General features: G+C 39.5%; 1 protein-coding gene across 2 annotated transcripts in view; it reads right to left on the bottom strand.

Annotated features, from left to right (window-relative positions):
- Positions 1–27,659, bottom strand: part of Cntnap2 (contactin associated protein 2) — a 2,081,788-nt gene that overhangs the window by 524,517 nt on the left and 1,529,612 nt on the right. For both annotated transcript variants that reach the window (XM_004860475.3, XM_087207768.1), the window contains one exon: positions 2,529–2,685. In XM_004860475.3, the coding sequence (XP_004860532.1) occupies positions 2,529–2,685 (157 nt within the window). The remainder of the gene's footprint in view (positions 1–2,528; positions 2,686–27,659) is intronic.

Genomic DNA, 27,659 nt, shown 5'->3' with positions numbered 1-27,659 from the left:
CCCAATGGATTCATTCTGCTGGGTTTCCTGGGGTTGTGATCCTCATTGTCTTTTCCTAGGATATTGTCTAAAATTTTGTGAAGTGTTGCTTTGGTATTCATGAAGTTCCTAAGGTTCTCTTTGTCACAAAAGTATCTCATTTCTCCATCAATTCTGAAAGATAGTTTTGCAGGGTACATCAATCTGGGTTGGAGGCTGTTTTCCTTCAGGGCTTGAAATACATCACTCCAAGCTCTTCTTGCCTTGAGGGTTTGCATTGAGAAGTCTGCTGTGATTCTGATGGGCTTTCCTTTGTATGTGATTTGTTTCTTTTCTCTCACTGCTTGTAGAATTTTGTTCTTCTGTTGGATTTCTGGAATCCTAACTATTATTATGCCTATGTGTAGATTTTTTTTTTGTTTAAGGCTAGCTGGAGTGCTATATGCCTCACTTATCTGTATGTCAAGTTCTTTTCCCCTCCTTGGGAAGTTTTCTGCCATCACTTCTGTGAGCAGTTTTTTTATGTCATCTGCACTCTCTCCTGTTTCTTCAATGACTCCAATCAGTCTTATGTTAGTCTTCTTTGCATCATCTAGCAGCTGCTGGATTGACTTCTCATGTTCCTTTACAGTTTTAAAGCAATTTTTCTTTTCCTCCTCACTGATTGCAATCTTATCCTCTATATGTGAAATTCTATCCTCACATTGGTTCATTCTGCTGTGCAGACTTTTGATGGAGTTTTTCATCTCCTGGAAATCTGTTGCATCTGTTTTATGGATTCCATTTGTTTCCTATGTTGGGATTCCATCATGTTCCTCAGATCCTCTATTTTTTTATCTATGTCCTCTCTAGATTTATTAATCATGTCTTGCACCATGAGCACCGTCTTTGCTGTTATCTGAGTAATTATTTCTGATTTCATTTTTCCCAGATCCTCTTTTGTTGCCAGTTCAGAGAGTCCAGGTATTTGAGTATCAGATTGTTCCATCTCCTTTCCCTTTGGGGTTGCTGTAGGTGATCCAGAAATCTGTTTTTGAGGCTTGTTTATATGTCTTCTCATTTCCACGGGGGGGGGGGGCAGAGTGCTTTTGGTGCCTGCGTGGCTCACCTTCTGTGCCCTAGGAGCTTTGGATGATGGCGTGGGAGCTTTCTGGGTTCTGGGCCTGGCTCAGCTTCTCTCAACACAACTATTTTTGATCACACCTCATAAAGACACTCACAAAAGTGGATTTGTAGAACTGCCTCAGAAAATGGCCATAATGAGGGGACAAGTGTGTTTAAGTGAGGTGGAGTATTTGAGAAGGACTGGTAGTGTCTTTTACTGAAAACATTTTTAAAATTTAAACATTCACCATATATTTTAGTCATCCCTTGTATATAAATACCCCCTTCAAAGAACAAAATTAAAATTGAATATCACAATCTTCTCTTCACAATAAACCACAGTTAAAGGGTAATTATAGCTATTTAATAGTATTTTACACACATACACATATAGAGTCTATAAGTCACTTAAATCTATAGGCTTTGTAATTTGTTTCAGTTACTAAAAGAAATAAAACTCTGGGAAGTAAACAGACCTCCTACCTGAAAATCATACAACTTTCCCTTCTCAGAATTAGTTTTGGGATAATGGATAGCATGAGTTTGTCTTGTTCTTTGCCCTGGTGAGAGTGCTCTACGGGCTGGGATGAGGGGGCTATGGGTAGACACCGAAGAACTTCAGGGCTTTGCTTCCCGCAGCCATGGGGAGCACAGTCGTAGCATACAGTGCTCTCTAGGCTCCTAGAATCAGAGGAAGCTGGGACTGGGGATGTGCTTCTGTTTTATATTCTTCCACCTGAACTTCTGGTGCTATCTTTTTGTCTCTCTCTCTTTCTATGAGAATGACAGCTGATTTTATCTTCATCCATGAGTGACACAGACTTAGTCATTCACTGTGAGCAAAGCAAAAGCCAGCAGAGGGATGAAAGCAACCTAAAATAGACCTTTCTAGAACTGATTCATATCAGGGTTATAAACAATTTAAGTAAGAAAGAAAAGAAGACAGGCAAGCACCCACTGGAGACAAGAGCAAAGAACCACTTCCCCTTTTCTTTCTTATTTTTCCCTTTCTTCTTTTCAAAATTTATTTTTTCCTTTGCTCTTCCAGACACTCAAAGCAGACATACAGAGAGGCGACCTTGGTGTGGGAGGGGATGGTTTCCCATGGCTGTTCACGTACCTACACCTGGGCTTCCTGCCCCAGCCACCCTCCATTGTCGCAGGGCACATTTTATAATGCCAATCACTGTCGGCAACATGGTTCATTATTTTCCTCTCTGAATAAAATATGAGCACATCAATTATGTGTCAAGTCTGTTTCAAAATGCATATCCTTGTCGTACTGACCTCTTACTGCTTTTATATTTTTCAGTAGTCCCTGACATTTTTCAACTGGGTTAGTTCCAAACCTTGCTAACCTATTATCCTATTCTTCCAGCACTTTTGCAACTTTCCCATCAGGCTAATTAGTGTGACCTGCAGGCACGCTGGCCACGGGCACTTACCACTGCTTGTAGTCTGCATCACAGTTGCAATAGTATTTGGGGTCTGTGCAGTTGCGCTCAATGCCACAGGCGCACTTCTGAATTCCTGGCTCTGAGCCCCCCCAGTAGTAGTGCTTCTCGTTGGCCTTGCCAACCCACCAAGTATAAGGACTTCCATCTGCAAGAAGGGAAAGGCATGGTTAGAAAGGCACCTGGATCCAGTCATTATCATGCTTACCTCTGCCCACTTCTCCAGAATTTGTGCCATCTTCAGAGACATTGAATGGTGCATTTACAAAATAAATTTAGTTCAATAAAAGAAATATTTAATTTTTAAAAAATCAGAGGAAATGGTAAGTCCATGTTTTTGTATTGATATGTATACTTCTTTCCTTGGAAGAAACTTTGATATTCAAGCTTCCGTAATTTAGGAGTAAATTGGAAACCCAGATGGGGCCCAATCTACACTGAAGAGATGAGTTGACTCTAAGATATACAACTAAGTGAACTGGTAGTCACGGAGACCACAGACTAGTAGAGATAACTGAGGATGTTCATTGTTTCTACACATGATGTCCTAATTTTATGCAGAAAGAAATGTAGTTTAGAAAGTCTAAGTGATTCTTTCAATCACCCATCAGATTGGCCCCCAAACCAGAAGTTTGAGCAGAAGTAGATAAAAGGGTGACCACACAATGAACAAAGCTCTCCATACACTTGGTCTTTCATATCCAGGGGTTTCACATCCATGGAATCAATAATCAGCATGAATTAAAAATATCTGAAAAATAATTATGTCTGTACTAAACATGTACAGGCCTTTTTTTTTCTTCTTGGCATTATTTCCTAAGCAACATGGTATAATAGCAGTTTCCATAGCATTTATGTTATATTAGATACCAGAAGTGATCTCAAGATGATTTCAAGTATGTATGCATCCATAGGCTGTGCATGCTTAGGTTATATATAAATATATTTTATATAAGGTACTTGAGCATATATAGATTTTTGTATCTACAGGGGTCCTGGAACCAATTTGTGCATTGCTTTCCTTTGTTATTTGGCTGAATATTCACTGGTTCATTCATTCACTCATCCAATCAAACACCCACTGGGTTTCCATGATGTGTCAAACACTATAAGAAACTCAGTAGAACGATGGAGAAGAAAAATGCAGATTAGAAGTGCAGTTTAATAAATGTTATGAACAGGGAGCAAGGTGGGAGAGAAAAAGGAAGTCAGGAGGAAATTTTCCCAGAGGCAGTAAAGTGTCTCAAAGGTTGAATGGCATTCTATGGATGAATAAGGCTGTATGAGAGGTAAGGGTTCTGTATTAGTCAGCTCTCCTGTTGCTAGGATAACCCAACTTAAAGGAGGAGAGGTTTAATTCAGCCTATAGTTTGGGGAGATTCAGTCCACAGTCAGCTGACTCCCAGGCAGGATAATCATGGTGGAAGTGCATGGTGGAGGAGAGCTGCTCACCTCAAGGAAATCAGGAAAGAGAAAGAGAAAAGATGAGCCAGGAAGGGAGATATACCTTCCAAAGGCGCACCCATGTGATGCATCTTTTCTAACCAGGTCCCAATTCCAGACAGCGCATTAGCTATGAACTCATCATGGATTAATCCATTGATGGGTATAGCTTCCTTGTGACCCAGTCATCTTCCAACATTGCAACTGTTGAACACACGAAACTTTTGAGGAATGCCATAGATCTAAACAGCAACAGGCTCCTATGCAAAGAGTGCAAGGGGTAAAGTAGAAAGACAGAAGGAAAAGCTCAAGTGCAAAGTGTATGCAGGAGCATGGACACCTAGGGTTGAGGAGATGCACTGAGAGGGTTGCATCAGGAGTCAGCAGTAGATAGCAAATAAGGATCATATTGCAAAATACCTTGTCCAGAGCTGAAGTTACTTTTGCATTGGTTAATTCTCTCTTTTTTCCAGTACTGGGATCAAACTCAGGACCTTGGGCTTGTCAGGTAGGTGCAGTGCCACTGCCCGATTAATTCTCTTTGTAAAAATACTTATTTCTTCCCAATTTAAAAAGTTTGAATTTTATCCTGAAAATAATGGGCAACCACTATGATTTTAAGCAGAGGATTCTCAAGGTCAAATTTGGGCTTTGAATGATCAACAATAAGATACTAGATGATTTTTTTCTGAGATGGAGTCAGGGAATCCAGATGTGATTCTACCCCCTCCTCCTCTTTTTTGCCAGTACTGAATACAGAGCCTTCACAGATAACTATATCCCTAACCTAAATGTTTTTTGTCAGTATCTCACTAAGTTGTCCAAGATGAACTTCAACTTGCAGTACTCCTGCCTCCACCTCCTGAGTGGCTAGGATTACAGGTGTGTATCACTATGCCCGGCTAGAGATGCTCCTTTTTTAATGGAGAAGAGAAATAATAAAACACTACTGGAAAAAAAAGAGCAAGAAAAAACATAAAGAGATTTGGGAAGTATAAATGAGACTGGTGGGTTTGGGGTTGGAGAGAAGGGGCAGAAGGTAGTGGGAGGCTACTGATCTATGTGACTAAGAAATGCTGGGGAAGGTCAGAACTTTAGGGGATGTTGAAAAAGATGACGAGCTTGGTATATAAAGCAGAAAATTGCCTTTAGGCATCCAGATCTCAGGAGCATAAAGCTGAAAATCCTGTTTGAACAACCATCAAGACAACCTGGAAAATATTGGAAGTGGCAGCAAAATGGATGAAATCTGTTAGACTGCATCAGCATTTTGAAACAAGATGAGAGAGACAGGATCACAGTGGAGTGCCAGAAAGGAGGCAGCCAGAGGAGTGAAAGAACAAGGAAAGAAGGATTTCCAAAAGAGCTGATGTCTATCATGGCCAGATTTCTTAGTAAGGCCCACTAAGAGGAGGATATAAAATTCTTCCTTTAATGTGACAATTGGAAGGTGACTGGAGAATTTGTTGTGAGGAGTCCTAGGTGGGCAGAGAAAGGAATACATGGAAAGATTTGAAGACCCCAACAACAGAAGACTTTATTTTAATTTCATTTTATTGTGGTGAGAGTACTTAATGTGAAAGCTCCCCACTTAATGACTTTCTAAGGGTACAATGCGGTATTGTTAACTGCAGGTACGGTGTTGTGTAGCAGATCTCTAGAAATCATTCCTCTTGTTGAACTGAAGTCTTTATGCCTTTCCCTGTGTTCTCTGCTCCTGGTGACCACCATTCCACTCCTTGCATCTATGATCTGACTCTTTTATATATCTCACATAGGTGGAACCATGTAATATTTTTGTCTACACACACAGTGGATCACTATTTGTTTTCCCTCCATCTCTACTCCTATTTTATTATTTCTCTTCTGTAATAGTATTACAGAGGAAAGAAGAAAATTCTGCAATGTGTGACAACATGGATGAACCTTGAGGACATTATGCTATGAGAACGGATGGCTCTTGGAGGAAGCTGGGAATGGATGGAATCTAATGGAGGCAGTGGCAGTCAGTCACCCAAAAGGCTGAATTCACTAAAATCCCTAGGTCTGTGCATTGAAATGTCATGGTATTAACTCATCTGTCTTTTCAGGATGTTAAGTACTGACTTCTATCTCAGAATATTGTGCCCAAAATAAAAACATGGGAAGGTCTTGGAAGCATGAATTATCACTTGAACAATCACAAACAACCACAATAAAGTAAGAGCCATAATGAAATTACATAGAGAATGCTGTGGTACCTTCTCAGATATTCTAGTAGTTTTCCTTAAAAGCAATTTTGTTAAAATTTAGGCCATTTAAAATCACTAAAAATGGGCTGAGACTAAGGCTCATGGTCCTGTGATGAGTAAACAAATGGTCTGACCTTGAAAAAGAATTACAGTATTCCAGTATTCTCCCACTTCATACAGCTTTCTGGATTTGACTGAATTTTACTGTCTTTTTTCTTGGCATAATTATATTTGTAATTTAAAAAATATCTAAGGCTTAATCTGGTGAGTAGTTGAGAGGGAGATATTAATATTCTGTTCTGAAGGAAGGAAGATCCAGCTCTGAGACAGGTTCATTCTGAAACTGTGTCTCCTGCCCACTGGGTCCACAGGCCCTTGTCTCAGCATTTGTTTTTCACAATCAAGCTACTTTGCTTCTCCCTTCTTTCTGCCCGATTGTTGAAACCACAGCATACAGTATACTCTCACTTTCTTTTGTTGCAGTCAAAGACTGCTTAAAAAATCTCATGTATGGAAACTAAACTTGGTAATCTGAGCCTCCCCAAGACATGGTGAGCTCATCTGACAGCGAGCTGCCCTCAGTTTCTGTTGACTTGAGGAAAAGGACAAATGTGGGTGGAGCTGTGCTGATGTTGGGGAAGGCTCCTGGGGCTGCCACACCAAACTTGACCCTAGGGATGCAGAAACATCACCAGCTTGGCTGTCATATCCATTTATTATGCAGGGTCTTTTCAGGGTGACCTAATGATAAATGCGTTCTTTCCAAGGGAATTTTGGTTAATATCATTGTTTTTGAGAGCTTGTTTGGAGGTTCTAGCAGGGAAGCTCAGCTACTTGTACGTTCTTAATCCAGGAAGTGATTCTTCTCCTCTATGGGGGAAAGTTGTCCTCTTTGACCGAGCTTGAAGTTTCAGGCGGGACCCACATGGAGCGGTGACGAAGGAAGGGGACTCTTCTAGCCTGCCAGATCAGCCAGATCAACTCTAGCAGTCAATGGAGTGACAGATGTCCCAGCCAGATTGCCCTCACATACAATATTATTGTTTTTGGAAATGAAGGGTTATGAACTCAGTTGCTAGAAGGAAGGAAGGAAACCAGATAGGGATATAATGGAAACGCATGCATTGACTGGCAGGAGACTCCTTTTTTCAGCCTGTAATGTTCAGTCAATGAAAGAGCACATCACCCCTAACCTGAACTCAACTTCTGGTTATCCTTCCATTATAGAAGCAGCATAACACTTCGTTATCTCTTCTTTATAGAACATGTTGGGAACTTGCATGAACCAAAGAAATTGTGCATGGCCTAGTACTTTTGGTAAAAAATAAAGCAGTATTGGTACCAGGAACAAGATAACAATCAGTCTCATATTCAAGATGAGACAATGAGAAGTATGCTGTAGGAAAGGAGAAGAGAGCCAGCTGGTTCTCAACACTACCTTCAGGAAGTACCCAGAGGCCCAGGGAAGGAAGTCTTATTGTACAGTGATTTGGGCAGTGGTGTTCTCTGTCTATGTGTGGGATCCAAGCTCTAAAAATATAGCACACCACTGTCCCCAGGGATTGGAAGTAGGGATGAACCACTAGTCTTAGGTTCCCTAGCTTAAATGGAGATGGCCTTTCCTCTTCACATGTGGAGTTTGTCCTCCTGCAGTCACTTCCAGAAACTGTGTCATAAAGTTTCCCACCTCAGGATTCTTACAGAAGCATGAGCCCTGGGAGGTGAAGTTGCGGAGTAACCATTTCTTTTATTTATTTATTTTAAGCCACCTGTGGCCTGTGAGAGAGAGAAGGGTTTCCATCCGACCCAGGATCCACCAGAGATGGTGGTAGACAATATAGATTCCTTCGTTATTGAATGAATATCTCGAAGGAAAATCTTCAGACTTAGTCACTAATGCCCTGGTGATCCTCAGTTGGACAAGTTTGTCCTGTACTGACCTGGGCACAGAGCAGTGATGGATTTAGTTCACTGGACACGTGGGAGCATCTGTAAAGAAACAGGCCAAGTGCCTGTTTCCCGTTGGGCTACTTTCTCAGGACCTTGTTCACAGGGAAGATGTGAGGAGGAAGCAATGCTGTTGCCTACAGCAACACTTCTGTTTCATTTTCATTTTTTTCTAAATAATACAGTCATTGTAATTCTTTTTTGAAGTTCCATAGCCATAATCTGGCATCAAAATACTTTTTTGTATTTTACTATTTAAACAAAGGGTTTTAAAAACAAAATTTAAAAAATTAAAAATCATATATGTTGGCATTCCCTTCCACACAAAAGCCTGTCATCTCAAGGGACTATAATTTTTGGGAAATCAATTTATTAAATTGGATAGCAACATTCTCTTTTGTTTCCCAACCATTCTAATTCTAATGTCTCCTACTTTCATATAAAGATCAAAGAAAGAATGAATCCAGAAAAGTTCTGTGGAGTTCATACTGCAGAAGGTGATGGTGGCTGAGAAAAACTCATATTCTGAAGTTCTAATATAAACATGCAATATGATAGTTGGAGGTGAACATTTATCTCTCTGTGATTGAATGTCACTAAACTCATTTGATTAGGGACGAATAGAAATGAATGTAGTTGATTAGCTTCAGGCTGTACCTATCAGGATTTTGCTATTTTTTATTGATTTGAATCAGGGAAAAATTTAGAAATGTAGAAGTGAAGTTCAGATTAAAGTGGACCTGAACTGAAATGTTAATAAGTTAAAAATTAATTTCACTGCACAATATTTAAATTTATTTTATTGAATTGAACTTAATAGATTTGAATCACGGACTAATTCCACTGAGCAAAAATTGATGCAGTTGAATCAAATCATTTTGAATCCTATTCAAATAAATTAGATTTTATTAATTTGAATGGAATTGAAGTGACAGATTTGATGGGAGTTTGTAACCCCGAACAGTATTAAAGAGAACAGAATAGGCCAGCTAACTCCAAGTTAACTTGGATTTGGTTTCTACCAAGACCACTGACCCTGGGGGTCCTTCAGTGACCACCGTGGCTTCTTCATTCCATGGGCCCTGGGTTGAAAGGTGATTAATACTAAACCCAAAGTGATAGGATGGAGCCATATGCTGTTATTTCTTTGTTCCTCTTTCCCTTCCTTTCCCTTCCCTTCCCTTCCTTTGACTTCCCTCCTCTTCTCTTCGCTCCCATCCCTTTCCCTCCCCTCTTTTCCCCTCCCCTCCTGTCTCCTTCCCACCCCAATACTGGAGATTAAATCCAGGGCCTTCACACTAAGCTACATTTCTAGCACCTTTACATTGTGAGAAAAGGTCATGCTAAGTAACTAGTTGTCGAGCCTGGACTTGAACTTGTGATTCTTCTGACTCAGCCTCCCAGAGTGCTGGGATTACAGGAATGCACCACCTGGCTTCTTGTAATTCTTTTCACAATAGTTTGTTTCTTCATTTCTAACTGCTCACCATTCATATTTTGTTTCTTGACCTACAGCAGCAGCTATGACCTGCTGTTCAGTGCTAAACTCAATTGTCCATGAGGGTCTTTATGTGCTTCTTAATTTTACAGAAAATCGTTTTCATGAACAGCCATTAAGTTATGATGTTGCTGTCACTTAAATAAAAGATCATCTTTATGTTAAAAGGAGTTTGTTTCTATTTATTATCTGCTAAGATTTTTAAAAATATGAATTGTAGTGAATTTTATTTAATGCTTTGTGTTCTCTTATTGAAATAACAACAAAATACTTTTTCTCTTTTAGCATTTCTAGGTTTTTCTAATAGTATTTTTTAAAAAGCATACTTTTTATCTTGTGCTAAATCTTTATCCCATGTACTGTTGGGTTCATTCTGCTATTTTGGGGGGGGGGACTTTTGGTACTGTGCTCATGAACGACATTGGTCTGTAATTTCCCTTTGTTGTACTGCCACTATGTGTTTGTTTTGTTTTCTTGAGACAGGCTCTCACTGTGTAGCCCAGGCTGGCCTTGAACTCATGGCGATCCTCCTGCCTTTGCTTCTTGCGTGCTGGCATTACAAATGTGTACCACTATGTCCAGTTCTGCAACTATGTTTTTGATATCAAATTAATATTGGCCTCAAAGAATTGTTGGGGCACGTATAAGATTGGAATTATTTGGCAAACTATCTGAGGCCAACATAATTTAATATCTTTTACTGTTATAAGATTATTTTTATATCCAATTATATACTTACACTGTGTTCTTATATATGTTTGATTTGTATATTCTTATATATGTTTATATGTTCTTATATATTCTTCCATATATGTTCATTAATCCCTGCCTTTACATTTATTTTATTTATTCTACTTTATTTGGATACATTCTAGGGTCCTTGGTCTAATGTCTTTAACATTTTTAGTTTAATAAAATTTTTTTATATATTTATCATGTGCAACATGATATTTTGAAGTATACATACATAGAGGAATGTTCAATTGAGCTAATTAACATATACATTAACCTCCCATACCTACCATTTGTTTGTGTACTCTCAGCAATTTTCAAAATATAATACAGTACCTTGTTATTAACTATAGTCTCCATGTTTTACAAGCGAGCTCTTCAACTTTTTCCTTCTATTTAACTGAAAGTTTGTATCTTTTGACTAACATTTCCCCGCTTCCACTGTCCCGGTCTCTGATAACCACCATTCTGCTCTCTATTTCCATGAGTTCAACTTTGTAAAGTACCTCATTTACATGAGGTCATGTGGTATTTGTCTTCCTATGGTTGATTTAAGGTCACGGAACCTAATGTCCTCCAGGTTTACTCATGTGACCACAAATGAAGGAATCCCCTTCTTCTTCTTTCTTCTTCTTCTTTTTTTTTGGTACTGGGGATCAAACTCGGGACCTTGTGCTTTCGAGGCAGAAGGCAGAACCACTCAGCTAAATCCCTGGTCCCAGGAATTCCCTTATTAATCATGTTCCATGGTGAAGGCTTAATCATGTTCCACGGTGAAGATATAAGATATTTTCTTTATCCATTCATCCACTGATGTACTCTTAGTCTGATTCCATATCTTGCCTATTGAGAATAGTGCTGCTGTAAATATTGACTAAAAATGTCTTTATTTGTAATAGATGAATTTCCTAGGTGGTATGTTTAAGGCTGATGGTTATTTTTTCACAATTCAAAAATATTATTTTAATGTCTTTATATTACCATTATCAAGAAATCAATGGTTAGTTTAACTTCCATTCTTTGTAGGTAATCTGTATTTTCTGCCTAGTGGGGAAATCTCTTTCATTCTTTTGGTGATCTACTGTGAATCATTCCTCTGCTTCTTCATTTGAACCTGAAGGACCTTTTCAGGTGAGTCCTCTGCCTGTGCCCTAAGTCCAGTCTCACCTCTTTTCTCTGCTCTGGTCATCCCAACTCCACTGACAGAAGTGTTACACTGTCCTGATTGTACTTCCTTGCTCTTAATATTCTTCATATTTTCCAAATCTTTGTTTCACTGGCTGATTTCTAGGAAATTTCTTTAAATTTATTTTCCCTTTCAGTACTGTCACTTCAGCAAGGCAGAAATTGCTGTTTAACTCTACTGTTAAACATTTAATTTTAATCCACTTTATTTTTATTTTTCTAGTTTTCATTAGGTTCTTTTTCAAATGGTACTCATTATTTTTTATCATGTCTCCCATGGTCATATCTTCAATTTCTTCTTTTTTAAAAAGAAAAAAAAATGTGATCCAATAATTTTAATGCCTGAAGTTTTTGTAGGAATGAAAAGTGTCATTGGCTATTTCTGTTTATTTACTATGATGTTATCTTATTTCCCTATCCACTTCATGGTTAGCTTTTCCCTTGGGGTCAGCTTTCTTGAAAATGTACCTGTGGGAATTCTTTGAGATCCAATTGCAAGTATGTTCCTGTCACATATTTTGCATTTGCTTTTATCAGATACCTGGGGATATTATAAACCTGAGACTCCTTTAAAATATACTTTCAGTTTGAATTTTTTTTCAACCATCCCAATAGTAGGAAGTTATGCTGTAGAGATACAACAGACCTGGCTTTTTGTTACACAATTTCAAGGGATACTTTCTTTTTCTCTTTATCTTGAGCCAAAGTTCCTTTTGTTCCTTTTTTTTTTTTTTTTTTTTTTTGCAAAGTAGGGTTTTCACTTTCAGTTTAGCTTCATTTTTCTTTGCCTGGGGAGTCTAGCTCTCTAGCTTCTCTGATTCTGTTTTGCATAAAGCACAGTTGCTAGAACTCATCCCTCTGCAGGAACACTTCTCCACACATAGTCAGCAAGATGGGAGCTGCAGGTTGCAGGGGGGCCAGCAGTAGGGCCTGGTTTTAGCACTCGCTTGTGCTCCTGGTTTATGGTTTTGCTCCATTTTAGGTCCCTAAGATCTTCAGTTTCTTGTGAGCTTAATTATACATTTAAAAGGGCCCTAATCTTATAATAGGAGTCTTTGACTCCTGTGGAGGATCTTAAAGAAATTGAGCACCATGTTCAGTATGGTGGTTTAGGTTGTGCCATAACGGGAAGGAGACCAGAAACCTTTCCACAAAGATGTGGAGCATCATACACATGGCATGTTTCCTGCTAGAGGCAGAGGAGAAACATCTGTAAAAGCACATCAATAGGATTTTGTGACCAGGTGGACCAGCTAGTCCTGACTCCTAGTTTTTCAGATTAGACAAATATAAACATTTCAAAGAATTTTCAATTGCAGAGGAAATTGTTGGTTTAGGGGAGAAATATTCAGTTTAATTTTGTAGATGGTAATGGGTCTCCATAGGGGCTGTTTCTGTTTCCTCTGGGATGACTTGGAAACATCTGTAAAGTGCTACTGGAATCTGGTGCCCAGGGTCCAGGATGCTAAGTGTCCTGCTATGGCTGAGACAGCCCTGCACAGTGAATGACTGTCCTATATACCAGGCCAACAGCACCCTAGCAAAGAAACCTTCTACACAGAATGTGGACATAGGACAACTAAGAGGCACAGCTGGTGACTTCAAGAGGGGATTAGAGCTCAATCTGTACATCTGTGAGTCATCCACAGTTATCACTGACACCCCAGAATGAAAAAGGAGTATATGAGGAACAGGGTGACATGAACACAGGAGAAGGACTTAAAGAAGGGCAGCTGCCAAGTGGAAAGAGAACCAAGGCAGCACGGTCATTCCCGCGGCACTTTGCTCTGGTCCATCCTTCTGTTAAGCCACAGTGTACGCAGAACATAAAGATCATGCTCGCTGTACAGTACTGCACTGCACTGGGTTTATGTGCTTTTTCTCCCTGACACACTATTCTATACCTCCAGCTTCCAGCACAGTCCAAGGGACACAGTGGCACGCAAATAAGTACTGAAAGGTGAACGGTGAAGCCAATGACTGGGGCTGAGGCTCAGGAGATCATCCAAAGGGTTAATTCATGTTTAATGGTCAGGTTTCAAGAGGTCAAAGTGATGTGGCTGTAAGGAGCAGACGTGAATGACCAAAGCACAAAAGCTGCCTGAGCTTAAGGATGGAGATAGAGTAGGTAAGAGGTGAGCCAGGAGATAAAATGTAGGTTCTGCAAAATAATGGGGTACTGAGCCTATTTGTAGTCAAAAGCAGAAGAAATTAACAAAGAAAAAAAGATCAAAGTTGTGCTGATTGGACCAAAATTAATCAAACTCTACCATTACTATTATGACTCCTCTTCTTCCCAACTGGCCGAAGCCTGAGCTAACCCCACACAAACTCTGTCCTGGAGAAAATCTCAAGCTGAGATCATTATTGCAAACCCATTCTGATGAAGACATAACCAGAGGAGTTGTGAAAAGAAAAGAGAAATATGAGCCTTAATGTGGAGGTGTTTTGAACGGATGCTTTCTTTTCTACTTTTTAATAAATCTGAGAAAAAAATCCCAATGGCATTAAAATAGCCCTGACTTCGGCCTTATCAAATGTGTTACTCTCAAGACAGAAAGTGTGACTTGATGAAAAATGCAACCATCCTTCAAGGTAAGGCGAGACACTGCACTGGAGCACAGATCCAAGGTCGTGTGTCACGCCTGCTGCTCCATGGGGGCAGAAACCCTTTGCTCACCAGACGGCAGACTGGCAGAGCCACATGTTATCCATCCATTACTTGGGCTTCCTTCCAGGAAAGTAAGACACCAACGCCTGTTCCAGTGGCACAAGCAGTTAATAAAAGTGGCACAAATTCAAAGTCCTCCAATCTCACAGAAGAGCTGTAAGATGACAAGAAGTTCAATAGAAAAGAAGTGGCAGATTTTTCAAGTGGGTAAAAGGGATACTTATTTAAACAGCGAAATCACTACAATTTGCCCTTATTCTTCTTCACTGAACAACAAAAGAATTGTACACTAAAGCACGGAGTGAAACTTTCCTTGTGTGCATTTAACTACAACTTGTTTTATTAGCCTGTTCATTAACCTGCTGGTGTTAATTGAGATTCTTCAAAGCCCTTCACATTATATCAATTAGTCATGTTTTTTCTTCTGGCAAGGCAACTGATTTCAGTCTGACGGTAATGAATGTAACAAATTACATAATATGCACACACACTTTTTGGTTACAGTTGCCTTGGAGCTCTGGAGGAATAATTTTATCAAGATGCCTATTAGGAAGCAAACTTCTAAAGTTATCAAAACCACCTACTTCTCATTTTAATTATTCATCCTCATTATAGCCGGATGCATTGCCCCACTTTGGATGAAGAATAAACTTCTTGACAGCTGACCTCTTTCTTGGTTTGAGGATTTTCTGAGATTGCTTTGGCCACCCTGTCCAGCCTGCTGTTCCTTGGACCCCAAGCACATCTGCCCCTCAGAGCTGTGCAGTTGCTGCTTTTCTGCCTGGAATCCTCTTTCCCAGTTGTCCACAAAACTCCTCATTCTCCTTCCTCATGCATTGCTCAGATGTCATTTTGTTTCATACTGGGATTGAACCCAGGGCCTCTTCACTGAGCTACATCCCCAGCCCTTTTTATTTTTTGATTTTGAGACAAGCTGTCACTAAGTTGCCCAGACTGGGCTCAAACTTGTGATCTTCCTGCTATAGCCTCTCAAAGAGTTACACACATATGCCTCCATGCCTGGCTCCTCAGGTGTCATTAAGGAAACTTTCCCTTGGTAACCTACCTAAAATAGTATCATTCCTTTCCTTCTCACACCTCTCAGCAGAGTTTTATCATCAACCATGTCCCTGCTCTTTTCTGCTTTAGAAGTCTTTACACTTCACTTGTGCCATGAGACCTGGTCCTCACACTTCTCTGGTTGCCATTTCTGTCTCCTGGGAAGTCAGAACACTTTTCTAGGCAATTAAATGTTGTGCTGTCTAAGTCATGCTCTCTGTCTCTGCTTGATGTTCTTCTGCTGACTGTGTAACCTCTTTCATCCTCAGCCTTTCAATAGGTGCATGTGTTCATTACACATTTAGTCAGGCTGTGGCTGTAGCTCAGTGGTAGGGACCTTGGGTATCGTGTGTGAGGTCCTGAGCTCCATCCCCAACACTAATAAAAATCAATCCAACTCTTTCCTCTGAGATTCAGACATCTGACTGTCTACTTGGCACCTCTGCTTGGCTAACTCAAACCCATTCAACTGCATGTGCTGTTCACCATCAATCCTTCCATCTAAACCTACTCTTTTTTTTTTTAGGAGTCTGGATCTTAGCTACTAAGCCAAACCCCTCTATCTTGCGGCACAAGCCACTGAGAGCGGTCCTGCACAATCCCTCTTCTACCACTTCTTTTGCCCCCTCTGCCATGGAGTGCATGTATCTCATGGTGATGAATTGGGCCACAGAAAAGGGTGTGTGGTCACATCCCGGTACCGAGGAGAACGCAGAGCATTTTTTCAACGAATTCCCTCTCCCTCCTCTGTTGCTGAGAGGGCCAGGGCAGCCGTGCCACAGCAGGAGAGGAATACAGGAAAGCTGGACCTCGTCACTTGTCTTTTAACATTTAAACCTCATTTTTCATGCTGTGTTTCAACAGCAGGCCTTGGCTTTTCCTGTGATCGTCATTACTCATGGAAGGACGCACACAGTTAAGATGCAGCATCTATGTGCACTAATGGGGAGCTCCCAAACCCTGATATCGCCACACATCTCCAGTCGCTGGGTACCTCCTACTTGGTGACAACCACAGAGGTTGTGCAAGTGGGCAAAGCCTTTTATGATGCTGCTGTATCTTTCCGTTGACTTTGGAGCATGTGTCTCTCTCCGGTATCACTCATCTCAGTAATATATAGCTTCATAGACACGATTTCATGCAGATGCAGGAGAAATAGAACAACAAATTCAAAGCACCTCTTGCCATCAGTCTTTTGATTAAAGTGCCCTTTCCAGAGAAGTAAATGTGACACTTCCCTTAGCCCCGTGCGGACTTACTGCGCATCTAGATTGACACATTTTTATTGCAGGGCCATGGTTGCCCTTGTTTAAAATTGTTTTGATCTTTGGATGAGCATGCTTGACAAAAAATATTCCGTCTTTTCCCAGAATTAGCAAGCCATAATAAAAAGGAAGGCAAGTTCGCTGTATCACGATGACACCTGCAGAGTCACAGCAAATCCTCACTTGACAACTTTATTTTACTACTGGAAAGAACAGCCTTGTGACTCCAGGTCTGAATGCAGCCCTATGTAAATGACGCTCTCCCCACCAGAGTCCAGATGGCAGCTCCTCTGGCTAGTGTCCCTTTGTTATTTCACATACCATCACAATCCCAGGAGGGACATTCAGGCTGGGGAAGAAGCTGTTGGAAATCCCCAGGAGTATCAATTTTGTACTGTGCACCTAGAAATTACTATGCTCAGAAATGTGCTATGCATTGTATTAGAATGAACTGCAGCAGATTGGGAAATCGCTCACTAGATTACTGAGGACAAAAGATAGGGTCTCTTCAGTAATAACGATGGTAAGCAGTAAACCCATAGGAGCGTGTTATGGCAAGAAGAGAACCTACCTCAGCTCCAAAGAAAGCAAACCCAGCATGAATGCAGTTGCCAAGAATGTCAACTAACGTCTTGATTGAGCTGCATCAGAAGAAAGCTGGCAAGAGCAATATTAAATAAAGCATGGAAACCAAGCCCTAGAGCCTCAATTTGGTAAGAATTTATTTAGCAATATTATGGCCTGTCACGCCAGACATAAAAGAAAACTATCTCATGCTGTATATTCTCTAAAGGACTTGACATATACTACGTTTTTCTTCCCAGAGTGAGATCAGAATGATTTAAAAAGAATGTAAAATGTTCTTTTCTCTTCGTAAGAAACAAAGAAATATTAGGGGGTGACAATAACAGGCCGACTCTAATTCATTAAACTTGAATAACTTGCTTTGTAAATCTATAAAAGTATTTGTGACAAAGACTAAGGTAAAGAATTCTTCCAAGAAAAAAAAATTGAAAATTACTATCAATTTGGATACATAAAAATAGTAAATTCTCTTCGAGGAATATCAAAATATCTTCTCCTAGTCTGTAACTTGAATTTTTTACTATTTTAATGAAGACTTCACAGACAGTAGCTCTTAATCTGAAATCACTCATTTTTGAATCTTTCACTCTCAAAAGTAAAATATAAATTAGTATTTATAAAATAGCATCACGATCAAATTCTTTTTTATTGTTGTTTGGAAAATCTTTGCCCTGTCCCAAAGTCTATAGGAAATAATATTTAAAATTTTTTTCTCCATTATGGACATCAGTACAGAGATTTCTCAAAGAATTGAAATTAGAAATTCCATGTGACCCAGTTATCCCCCTGTTAGATATCTTCCCCAAAAAGCTTAGGTCAGCATACCACAATGATATAGGCATACAATGTTTATAGCAGCACAATTTGTAATAGCAAAATCCTGGAAGCATCCTGTATACTCATCAACAGATGATTGGATAAAGAAAATGCAGTATCTATATATATAGGAATACTATTCAGCTATAAAGAATGACAAATTTGACACATCTGTGGGAAAATAGATACACCTGGAAAATATAATGTTGAGTGAAAGAAGACAGACACACAAATTTAAATACCATATAATAGCTCTTATTTGAGAGAGGCAAAGCACAAATGAAGAGAATGATAAGAGAAGGATAGAAGGGGACAAATGGATGTCTCTCTTGCAATAGGGAAGTGGTCCAAGGGAACAAGGGTGAGGCGTGAGGAAGCGGGGAAGGGGAAATAAGAAGAATAAAGATGTGCCATGTACAGGAACCTAGTAACTGTAATTAATGTAAACATTGTAGGCCATAACCTGAGCTAAAATTAATAATACTGTATCAATAAGACTGAAAAATGGGATAAGGGAACTGCAGGAGGGAAGGGGAAGGGGGTTAAAAAAGACAAAAACATGCTATTATATGTACCTGTAACTATCCCACAAAATGATTGTAAACTACATGAACTGTAAACATGTACAAATTTTAAAAAAGAAAAAAATTCTTACTGGAAAATTACCATTCTTGGTGTCTATTCTTGGTATAGCAAAAACTACTGCTCACCTCAGGCATACATTCTATGCGTGGTTCTTTGTGGCAATGTGAAGCTGCATGCTAGCCCATGGCTTCTCTCTGCTCTGTTCCCTGGGAAACATCTATATGGTGTGTAAGAGCACAAACTTAGAGTCAGCCAGACCCTGGTGTGGCACCGTGCTAAGGCTTCCCAGGCTGAGTGACCTTGTCTTTAAAAGAAGTGATTGTGCAGGGGAGGAAAGAACCCACCACTGGGCAGCATATCCTGAACCCCATCACCAATATTTATCTTCCTGTTTCTGAAAAAATTGTATGAGGTGGCGTTTGCACAGTGTTTAAAACAGAGCAGAACAATTAATAAAGGATCAATAAATGTTGATTCTGAGGAGGATTATTTTATTTTCAAATTGAGGACAACATCAAATTAGTTCTTTTTCCCTAATACCTACCAAGGAAGTTTTGACTCAATCTTTCAACAAGCCAATTGTCCTTACTAATCATTTGTGTCTGGCTTCTTTCTCCTAACATATTTCCTAGGCTCATCTATGTTGTAGACACTTTATTTAGTTACATTTTATTACTGAGTAATATTCCATTGTATGGACATACCAGTTTGCTTATTCATTCATGGGTGTTTTCATTATTTTTTGTTATAATTTTTAAGCCTAAAGGTAATCCATTTTTTCCATAAAAAAATTCTTGTTAGAGATTTTATTCTTTAAAATAAAAATAGGACAACCCAATATATCACCTCATTAAGAGAAAAAACAGAAAACTTAAACTTTCCATGAAAAAAAACATGAAAAAGATGGCGGCAAAGTGTTACTATCATGTCTGCAACAGCACCTATCAATGTACAGTGATGGGAAAGACCAGTGCTGGGGACAGGAAAGTAGAAAGCTAAACTTTGCAACTTAACTTTGCTGATGCCTGGGCCTGCCCTGAAATTATGCAGCATAGGGACTAAAGTGGTAACAGGGAAGGAGCCCTCAAACATTGCTGTGAGCGTGTGAAATCACTCTTCCAACTGAAGCTTCCCTTCTCATGTTTAAATTCTTTCCATGATCTACTGTCTTCTAAAGCTGAAAAGTAATAAACCCAAGCTTAAACTTATAAAGTCAGAGACTACACAAACTTTAGCTACTACATGAGAAAAACAATAAAAAAGTTATGATCTCTTACTTTATAGCTAGGAAAAATAAAAACTTTGTCAGGATGGAATGTTCTGAGTTTATTTAGGAGGAGAAACAATTGAATGAATTGTTTATAATTAATTTTCAAAAGGTATGACTTCTTATTGGTATGAAATAAGTGAATAGATTTATCAAAATGTGTGTGTGTGTGTGTGTGTGTGTGTTACTGGAGATTGAGCCCAGAGCCTTCATATGGAGCTACAACCCAAACTCTTTTATTATCTTTTATTTTGAGACAAGATCTCACCAAGTTGCTAAATTTCCCAGGCTGGGTTTGAACTCATGATCTTCCTGCCTCAGCCTCCCAGGGTGCTGGGATTACAGACATGGGCCACTGCTCACGATTATCTCAAAACTTTTTATTTAAAATTTTCTATGGGGACTTCCGGTGTCATGGCGCCCAAGCCAGTGTCCCAAGTTGGGCGCTGAGAGCCCCCGGTGGGCTAGACCGCCTTCTGTCTCTTCTGCTGGCTGCAGGCTGCATGGGAAGGACTCCAGGGACCGGGGGCCACGCGATGGAGGCAGTGAATTTTGAGGATGTGGCTGTGAACTTCACCAGGGAGGAGTGGGTTTTGCTGGATCCATCCCAAAAGAAGCTCTACAGAGATGTGATATGGGAAACCTTTAGGAACCTGGCTGCCATATGAAGAAACTCAGGTGACCAGCAAATTGAAGATGAGTACAAAACCTGAAGGAAAAGTCTAAGATTTTCCTCCATTCTTACAAAGAAAATTTAAGCACCGAGAACACTAATCTTCACCAAAGCCGTAAACCTCATAGTGATCGTCTCTCCCATGGTGAGGGGCACATGTTGGCATCGGTACTTCACACATCACAGACATGAAGTTCAAATATGCTGCTCATGACTAATGATTTTATGCATCTTAGAGACACTGAAGACAACAATGTCAATATGTCTACCATATACTAGCCCATAAAGCATTCCTATGTAAATACAATAGAATCAAAATTATTGCATGCATATTATCAGATTATAGGGCAAAGACACTAGAAATGTCAAAAATATATAGAAAGTATGGGAACTCGAGAACATAATCTTTATTAATGAGTCTCAGAACAAATTAAAGAAAACATGAGTTTCTAGAGTCCAGTTATAATACCATTTGTAGAAAAATGGAAGCACCTTGAGACCATAATATTAAGTAAATAAGACACACAAGCTTAAATAATACCTGGTTTCTCATAAAGGAGAACCACAATATATAACTGAAGTGCAGAATAAAAGATAGGCAGTAGGAAAAATCAAAATGAATGTTTGGCATGTGGGTAGTGAACTGAGAGGAGGAAGGAAGGGTGGGAGATGAGATCAGAAAAGAGTGACACATTACTAAGTGCTGCATACACACACCAAGTCCCTATCAAGAATGTGCTCATCATGTACTACAAACATACTGTAACTATATACAAAGAGGTCCAGTGGATTCAGGGAGGGGAGGGGAAGGGTTAAAACTGCATTACAAATTATGTACATGTACCAACTCCTCACCATACATGTAATCATTGCGTACTACAAACTTGTACTACCAAGAAACAATTTAACAATTAAAAACATTGGACTTGAGCCGGGGATTTAGCTCAGTGGTTCTGCTGCCTGCTTTGCAAGCGCAAGGTCCTGAGTTCGATTCCTGGTACCCCCCCCAAAAAAATCGGACTCGCAAGCTTAAATATCACATGGTCTGTCTTATATAAGTAACTAAAAATAAAAATAATTTGAAGAGAAACATAAAAAATACCTGGTAAAAAACAAAGAGAAAGTTATTTTTCCAGAGTTGGGGTCAAGAGATGGGTGGAGGGAGAAAGACGGAGAAGTGGATGAAGAAGGTGAAGATGTGTTATATGTATATACCGACTTTCCACGATGAATGTGATTATTATGTACTGTGAATATTTACTAATACAAATAAATAATAAAAAAGAAAAAAAATAAAATAAAAATTTCTATGGTACAAGATTCTCACATGATGAAATACTTCAGTTGCAAAACCTGGTTAAATATTCGAAAGCTCTTTTATACTGCCTTTTAACCTTGGTGTTTCATTAATGAGTATTTCTCCAGATGTTGCTTGTCGTATTTAACCCGATGCTGGGCATAGCAGATACATGGATTGACTGATTGGTTCCCTATCATTTACTCGGGGATGTAAGAAAGCAATAAAAACACCAAGGAACTGACAGCCAGCAGTGGGACTGTGGTAATGGCTGGGATCTGGACATAATACAATTTGCACAGAATATCGGAATAATCAGACAGGGTCACCCCATGACCAGGGTCAAAAAGATCACTTTTTTTCAAAAAGACCGCTTCCTAGCTGAGCAAACAACCCTATGTGATCACAGAAATAACCAAACATCTCCCTCTTCTGGCTAAATGAGTGGCTGCTGTGTTTTTCTAGGTGACGAACAGACCCCTCGTTGCTCCTGCTACCTCTTGGGAAAAAAATACTATGATATCTCGGTATCAAATTGGGTCCACATCCTAATAGCATCCAGAACAAACCTTCATTTCCTTAAGCCCTGCCTGTAATCACTCAGTACATTTCCCAAACTTACGACGTCTTCTCCCAGCTGTCTGGAGCATGCCATAGTTCTCATGGTACACACCTCCTTTCTCATTCTGGGAGCCTACAGCCTGCTTGCTGTGCCGTGTTCCTGGTGAGGTGGCAGGGGGGCAGTGATAGAATAAATAGTGCGTAAGTGATAAGTGTCGTGTTCAGGCTTTCTAGAAGGTGTCTTTCTAAGGCACTGACTTAGCAATGCCAGGGAGGGCTGGCTATCATAGCTGCCATTTTAATATACTAGAATTGTGGAAGCAAAGGCAGGCAGACCAATATTTATTTTGAGTCCAAGGCTTGACAAAGTACACAACCACCAGTTTTTAGCAACTTTATCTGTTAACCTGCTATTACTGAAGTAAGAGTGTTCATTCTTTCCTTGTTCTATAATGGGGAACATAACATGACCCCTCTCTTTTCTGGTGTAATGCACACACACACACAGACACACACGTAAAATGAGTCTAACAATTTCTTTGACTGAGTGATATACATAGAAAATGTTCATCTAACCTGCTTTTGAAGTTCAATCAAAGAAACAAAGTTTTGCATGACAGCAATAATGAGGAAAAAGAGGAGGGCAAAAAGTAAAAAAACAATCAATACACTTCAGAAGTAAATTTGACATTAGACACTGAATGAGAGTGAAATAAAGATGGAGAAATGGAAATGAGACTAGAAATGATATGATAGAGAAAGAGACAGAAAAGGTGTGACCACAGACGAGGGAAAAGGAAAAATACAGAGCTGAGTGGCTCTTTCACTAGGTTATTGGAATTTTCTTTTTCTTTTTGCAAATAAGGTGGCATCCTGTTGGTTTTATCCCAACATGGGTAAAAGCATGGAATAATTCTCGGTTTTGCAATGAGATGACCAGAATACCTTGCTATGGTATTACAATGTTGAAATTCAGCTCTACACTGGACCATGGCATTCATATTATCTCCTCCACACTCTACTCACAGATTCCTTTTTTTCTCCCATTGACAAATGTTCCTCAGTTATGCTCTGCTCACTTCTGAAGATGGGCCCCCCAAAGAGTCTGGAGACTCCCTTAGAACATAAATTGATCTCTGCTGCTGAAATTGAAAATATTATGGTAAACCATTTTGTTGTTATTGTTTACTTATATAACTTTATTTTGCTTTTTTCCAATAAGCCTGAAGAGTATAGTAGATAGGATTTTGAAGCAAAAGGGCCCTCTGTATTTTATATTTTTCTTATCTAATTTAAAAGGCATGTTAATACATAACTCATTTTTTAAACAAGGCTTCTGCTTAGGTCCCTTAGTTATATGGAGGTCCATCAGTACAGTATGACTAACTGTAATGAAAAGACCCCAGTTTGGAGGAGAGGTGCCCATCTATGAGGATAGGATTATAATACAGACTGTAACTCCATTTGCCATTAAGTAAAATTAATTAGTATTACTGGTAATCTAACACAAACTTCGAATTTTGTTAGCACTTTTACTTTGTTGAATTTTCATATGTAAGTTTTGATCAGCACATACAATTTATTGAAAATAATTTCTTTCTTATGTGTATATTCTAGAGAGACAGGAAACAAATTTCAATAAATACATTATACATATAATTTATTTGCATTTTAATTATTTCCTCATTTACCTCAATATTTATAGCATAATTCCCAAGGAGAAGGACACTTGATAGGAACACTTGGGAGACTTAAAATCATACTCAACTCTGACTCAGTATTAGAGTTGAGGAAAGCATCTATGGCACGGAGTGTTTTTATGGATAAATTTGTTTTTAGTAATTTATGAAGAGAAAGCCTCATAGTATAAGGAATAAATGAACCAAGATTTACTATTTTCTTCTCTTATATCATTTTGTGAAGAATATGTAATTTGAAGTAGTAATGTCACAGCCAAAACACCAAAATGACTTCTAGGAATCTATTATGACATTTACTTTCTGGAAGAGCTCATCACAAAACCTGTCCATCTTGTCTCTAATCGTAGAAGACAGACTGATGAGTCTTCAGGTATTTAAACAAATGTAAACATGTGCTGGCTTCGGCAGCACATATACTAAACAAATGTAAACATGCTTCACAATTTAAAAAAGAATAACAACATCAAATCATAGGCAGAAGTTAAATAATATCTATTATCCCATTTACTTCTGTAGTATTTTTGATTAACAATGAATGATGTAATATTTATATTGTTCCTACAATTTGGGGACTGTCCAAAATATAATCAATGGCTAATAAGAAGAATTACCAAACTGGATGTCATACATGAATACTCAAAAAACAAAAGGTTCATAAAAATCTATGGTATGGCTCAAGAATCAGACCAAAGAATTTCAGGAGTGTCAAAATCATGCCTCATAATCTTTCAATAAGATGGAACCTGCCCCTTCCCAGGTGGGCAGATATCTGTCTTCCCGGGCAGAGGGACAGCATACTCTTGTGTTAGTAAGAGTATGCAGGGTGGGTAAGGTAGGAGCAGATTCTCTTTTCAGCTCTGCCATTGTTCCTCTGCCCTGGGGTAGTGTGTGGGAAATAAAAAGTTAAAACAGAGAAAAACCCCAAGCACAGGAACTTTTTGGTAATTTCTCTTATCCAAGTGAAGGATCCAGAACTAAATGAAACTGCCAGAACTTGGAAGATGAGGACAGAGGCTGCTGAGGCAGCATGACAGGCACTGGTTTGTGGGATAAATCCCTAAAATACTCTCACAATTTATGTGGTACCAAAGCTAGGAGGAGCCGATAGGGCTGCTGTGTGCTGTGGAGGAGTAATACGATAGGAATGAACTTGCCAAGGAAGTGTTTAAGAAAAGCTACAGGAGAGTCCATTGATTTGGACTAAGCCCCTCCAATGGACCCCAAGACTAGACTAAACACGAAAATGGAGTCACTTGGGGTGAAGCTCCACTCACCAAACCAGGACTAAGTTGTTATCTGACCCCAGAGAGATCAGCCCAGCCGAGTGAGAGATACCCAAATTTCCCCAACAGGCCAATCTGCGTGACAATGAAGTCTCCTCTGCTTTAATCCTTTAATCCTTACAAAAGTAACCTGAAGTAATCTGATGTTAACTGATGCCTTATTTTCTGTTGATTTGTGTCCCTACCTTTGCCATATAAGGAAAGTAACCTGGAAATGAGCAATCTGCTTTTTGTTCTGTTTCTGCTTTCTTCAGCCCAATTCACCAGAACTCTTATTCTATTTATGGAAGTGTTGTCCAATTGTAGAGTCACAAAATAAAGCCAAATAATACCATTAAATTGTTATTTCATCCCCTGACAGGGTAAACAGAGAGGCAAACGAGAGTGGGCAGAAGGAATGGAGCGAAGACAGTGTGCATGCTGTGGCGGACAGCGACATCTGCGGGTGCAATGGCAACTGTAATGGGCTCAGGGGAGGCCAATGACTGCATAAGGGGGACAGAGGCAAGGTTTTAGCTACTTAATCTCATTGACATTCTTCTGCTAACGCAAGTAACAACTAATCGTATAATTAAATGTCAAGCACTTTCTTTCAATAGGCATCCAAAACATTGTTATGTCCCTTTTCTGTTACATGGGAATGGAATTTACTCTACAAATGATGGCCAGACTGTTCTCACAGTCCTATGGTGGGCAGGCGAGCGATCCTCTCTTTGAGTTCACAAGTGGCTGTAATTGCTCAAAACACTTGCTTTACCAAGCCCAGCCAAAAGTAAAGCTATGCTGTAAAGCCTCCTTTTCTCACCAGAGATTAGGTAATAATATCTGAAGATGGTGTGTGTGTGTGTGTGTGTGTGTGTGTGTTTGTGTGTAGGGGGACACTGAGTTAGCTCTAGGCAGAGGAGGAGCCCTGGGAAAGAAACCCCCATCCTTAGTCTACGGGGAAAGCAAGAATGTGTCTGCTCTCACCCTCTTCACAGTGTCTCCAGGAGAGATGGGGGATTGCATCTTCTTTACTTTCCTCTGGGCAGTTTGAATGATTCCTTCCTATTCTCACGGAAGAGAAGTGTGACCTATGCTTTGGATGTGAGCACAGTGGACTCCAAGAACAGAGAGAACCTGTGCATGGGAGTAGTGGTGGCTACAGAGAAAGAGTTACATTTCTGATTGTATATGTATGATGATCATGTTGCATGCTCTGGCAGAAAAGTTTTGAGTTGGGATCCCAGCTTTGGCAGCAGGGGAGTGGACTTCCTGCTCCCTCGATGCAGGGGACAGACTTGAGTGACAATGGCTTGGCTGCCATCTTTGGATGCCTGGGGCCATCCATCTTTCGGGATATTCAAGCATGCCTATTCCTGTGAGATATGGGACACTTCATCAGCCTTGCACAAACTTTGTAGAACTGCACTGTAGCTTAGGAATTTTCCTACTCAATCTCCTTCCTAGCTTTTTTCCTCAGCAGGGTAAACCTGCTTTGTGGTCCTAGGATCTCTCACATCCTCTCCACCTCCCTCAGCCTATTTCCCCTAATGGATAAATACCACGAATCTCTTGCATGTCTGATTCTGTCTCAGCACCTGCTTCATGGAGGACCTGAATGAACACAGCAGGTCCTGTTATTTCTAAGCTCTGTGACTGTGGGCATCCCATGTGCTTTTGGCTCAGTCTACTCATCTGTTAATGGGATAATAATGGTGCTCATTTCATGGGACTGTTGTGAGTTATTTCTTATGCTTCCCTCTGGAGTAGCATAACACTTAGAAAGGTTAGATGCTGAATAAATATTTATTGGTTGCTTTTATAAGATCAGATATGATGAGATATAAAATACCCTAGGCTAACTTATAAGTTGATATTAAACCAGGCCAAAGCAGTCCATCTTTGGCACAAAACTTATCTTTGATCTATGTTTCCCGTTATACTATAGGCTCTTGCCTCAAGCAGAAACTGGAAAGACAAAACTATGACTATAGCTATTCTTTAGGGAGACATATATATGTCTCAGGATCAAAAGAAATATCAGTCTTTATAGTATATTTTATTTTTACATTTCCCACCCTTACCTATTTTGAAATTACTACTTCTTGCAAGCTGAAATTAATGACCATTTATCCTTTTATTTACTTTCCTTTTCTGTGATATGCTGATTTCCTCTACCAATCTAAGGTTGATTCATTTCTTTTTCACTTGACCTGCAAACATGTGGCTCTTCAATAGTCCTACTTTGAAATTCTCTTTCTCTTCACAGGCTGTCAATTTAAGAGTTTCCCCCTTTGATCAGATCCTCAACCCATTTTTTAAAATTCTAATAGATTTACACT

This window comes from Heterocephalus glaber, unplaced genomic scaffold (genome assembly GCF_053883595.1).
Source record: "Heterocephalus glaber isolate CG9 unplaced genomic scaffold, H.glaber_assembly_v1.0 deba00000818, whole genome shotgun sequence".
Taxonomy (NCBI): Eukaryota; Metazoa; Chordata; class Mammalia; order Rodentia; family Bathyergidae; genus Heterocephalus; species Heterocephalus glaber.
The sequence above is the reverse complement of the archived record's forward strand: the minus strand, read 5'-3'. Positions and strand labels throughout refer to the sequence as shown.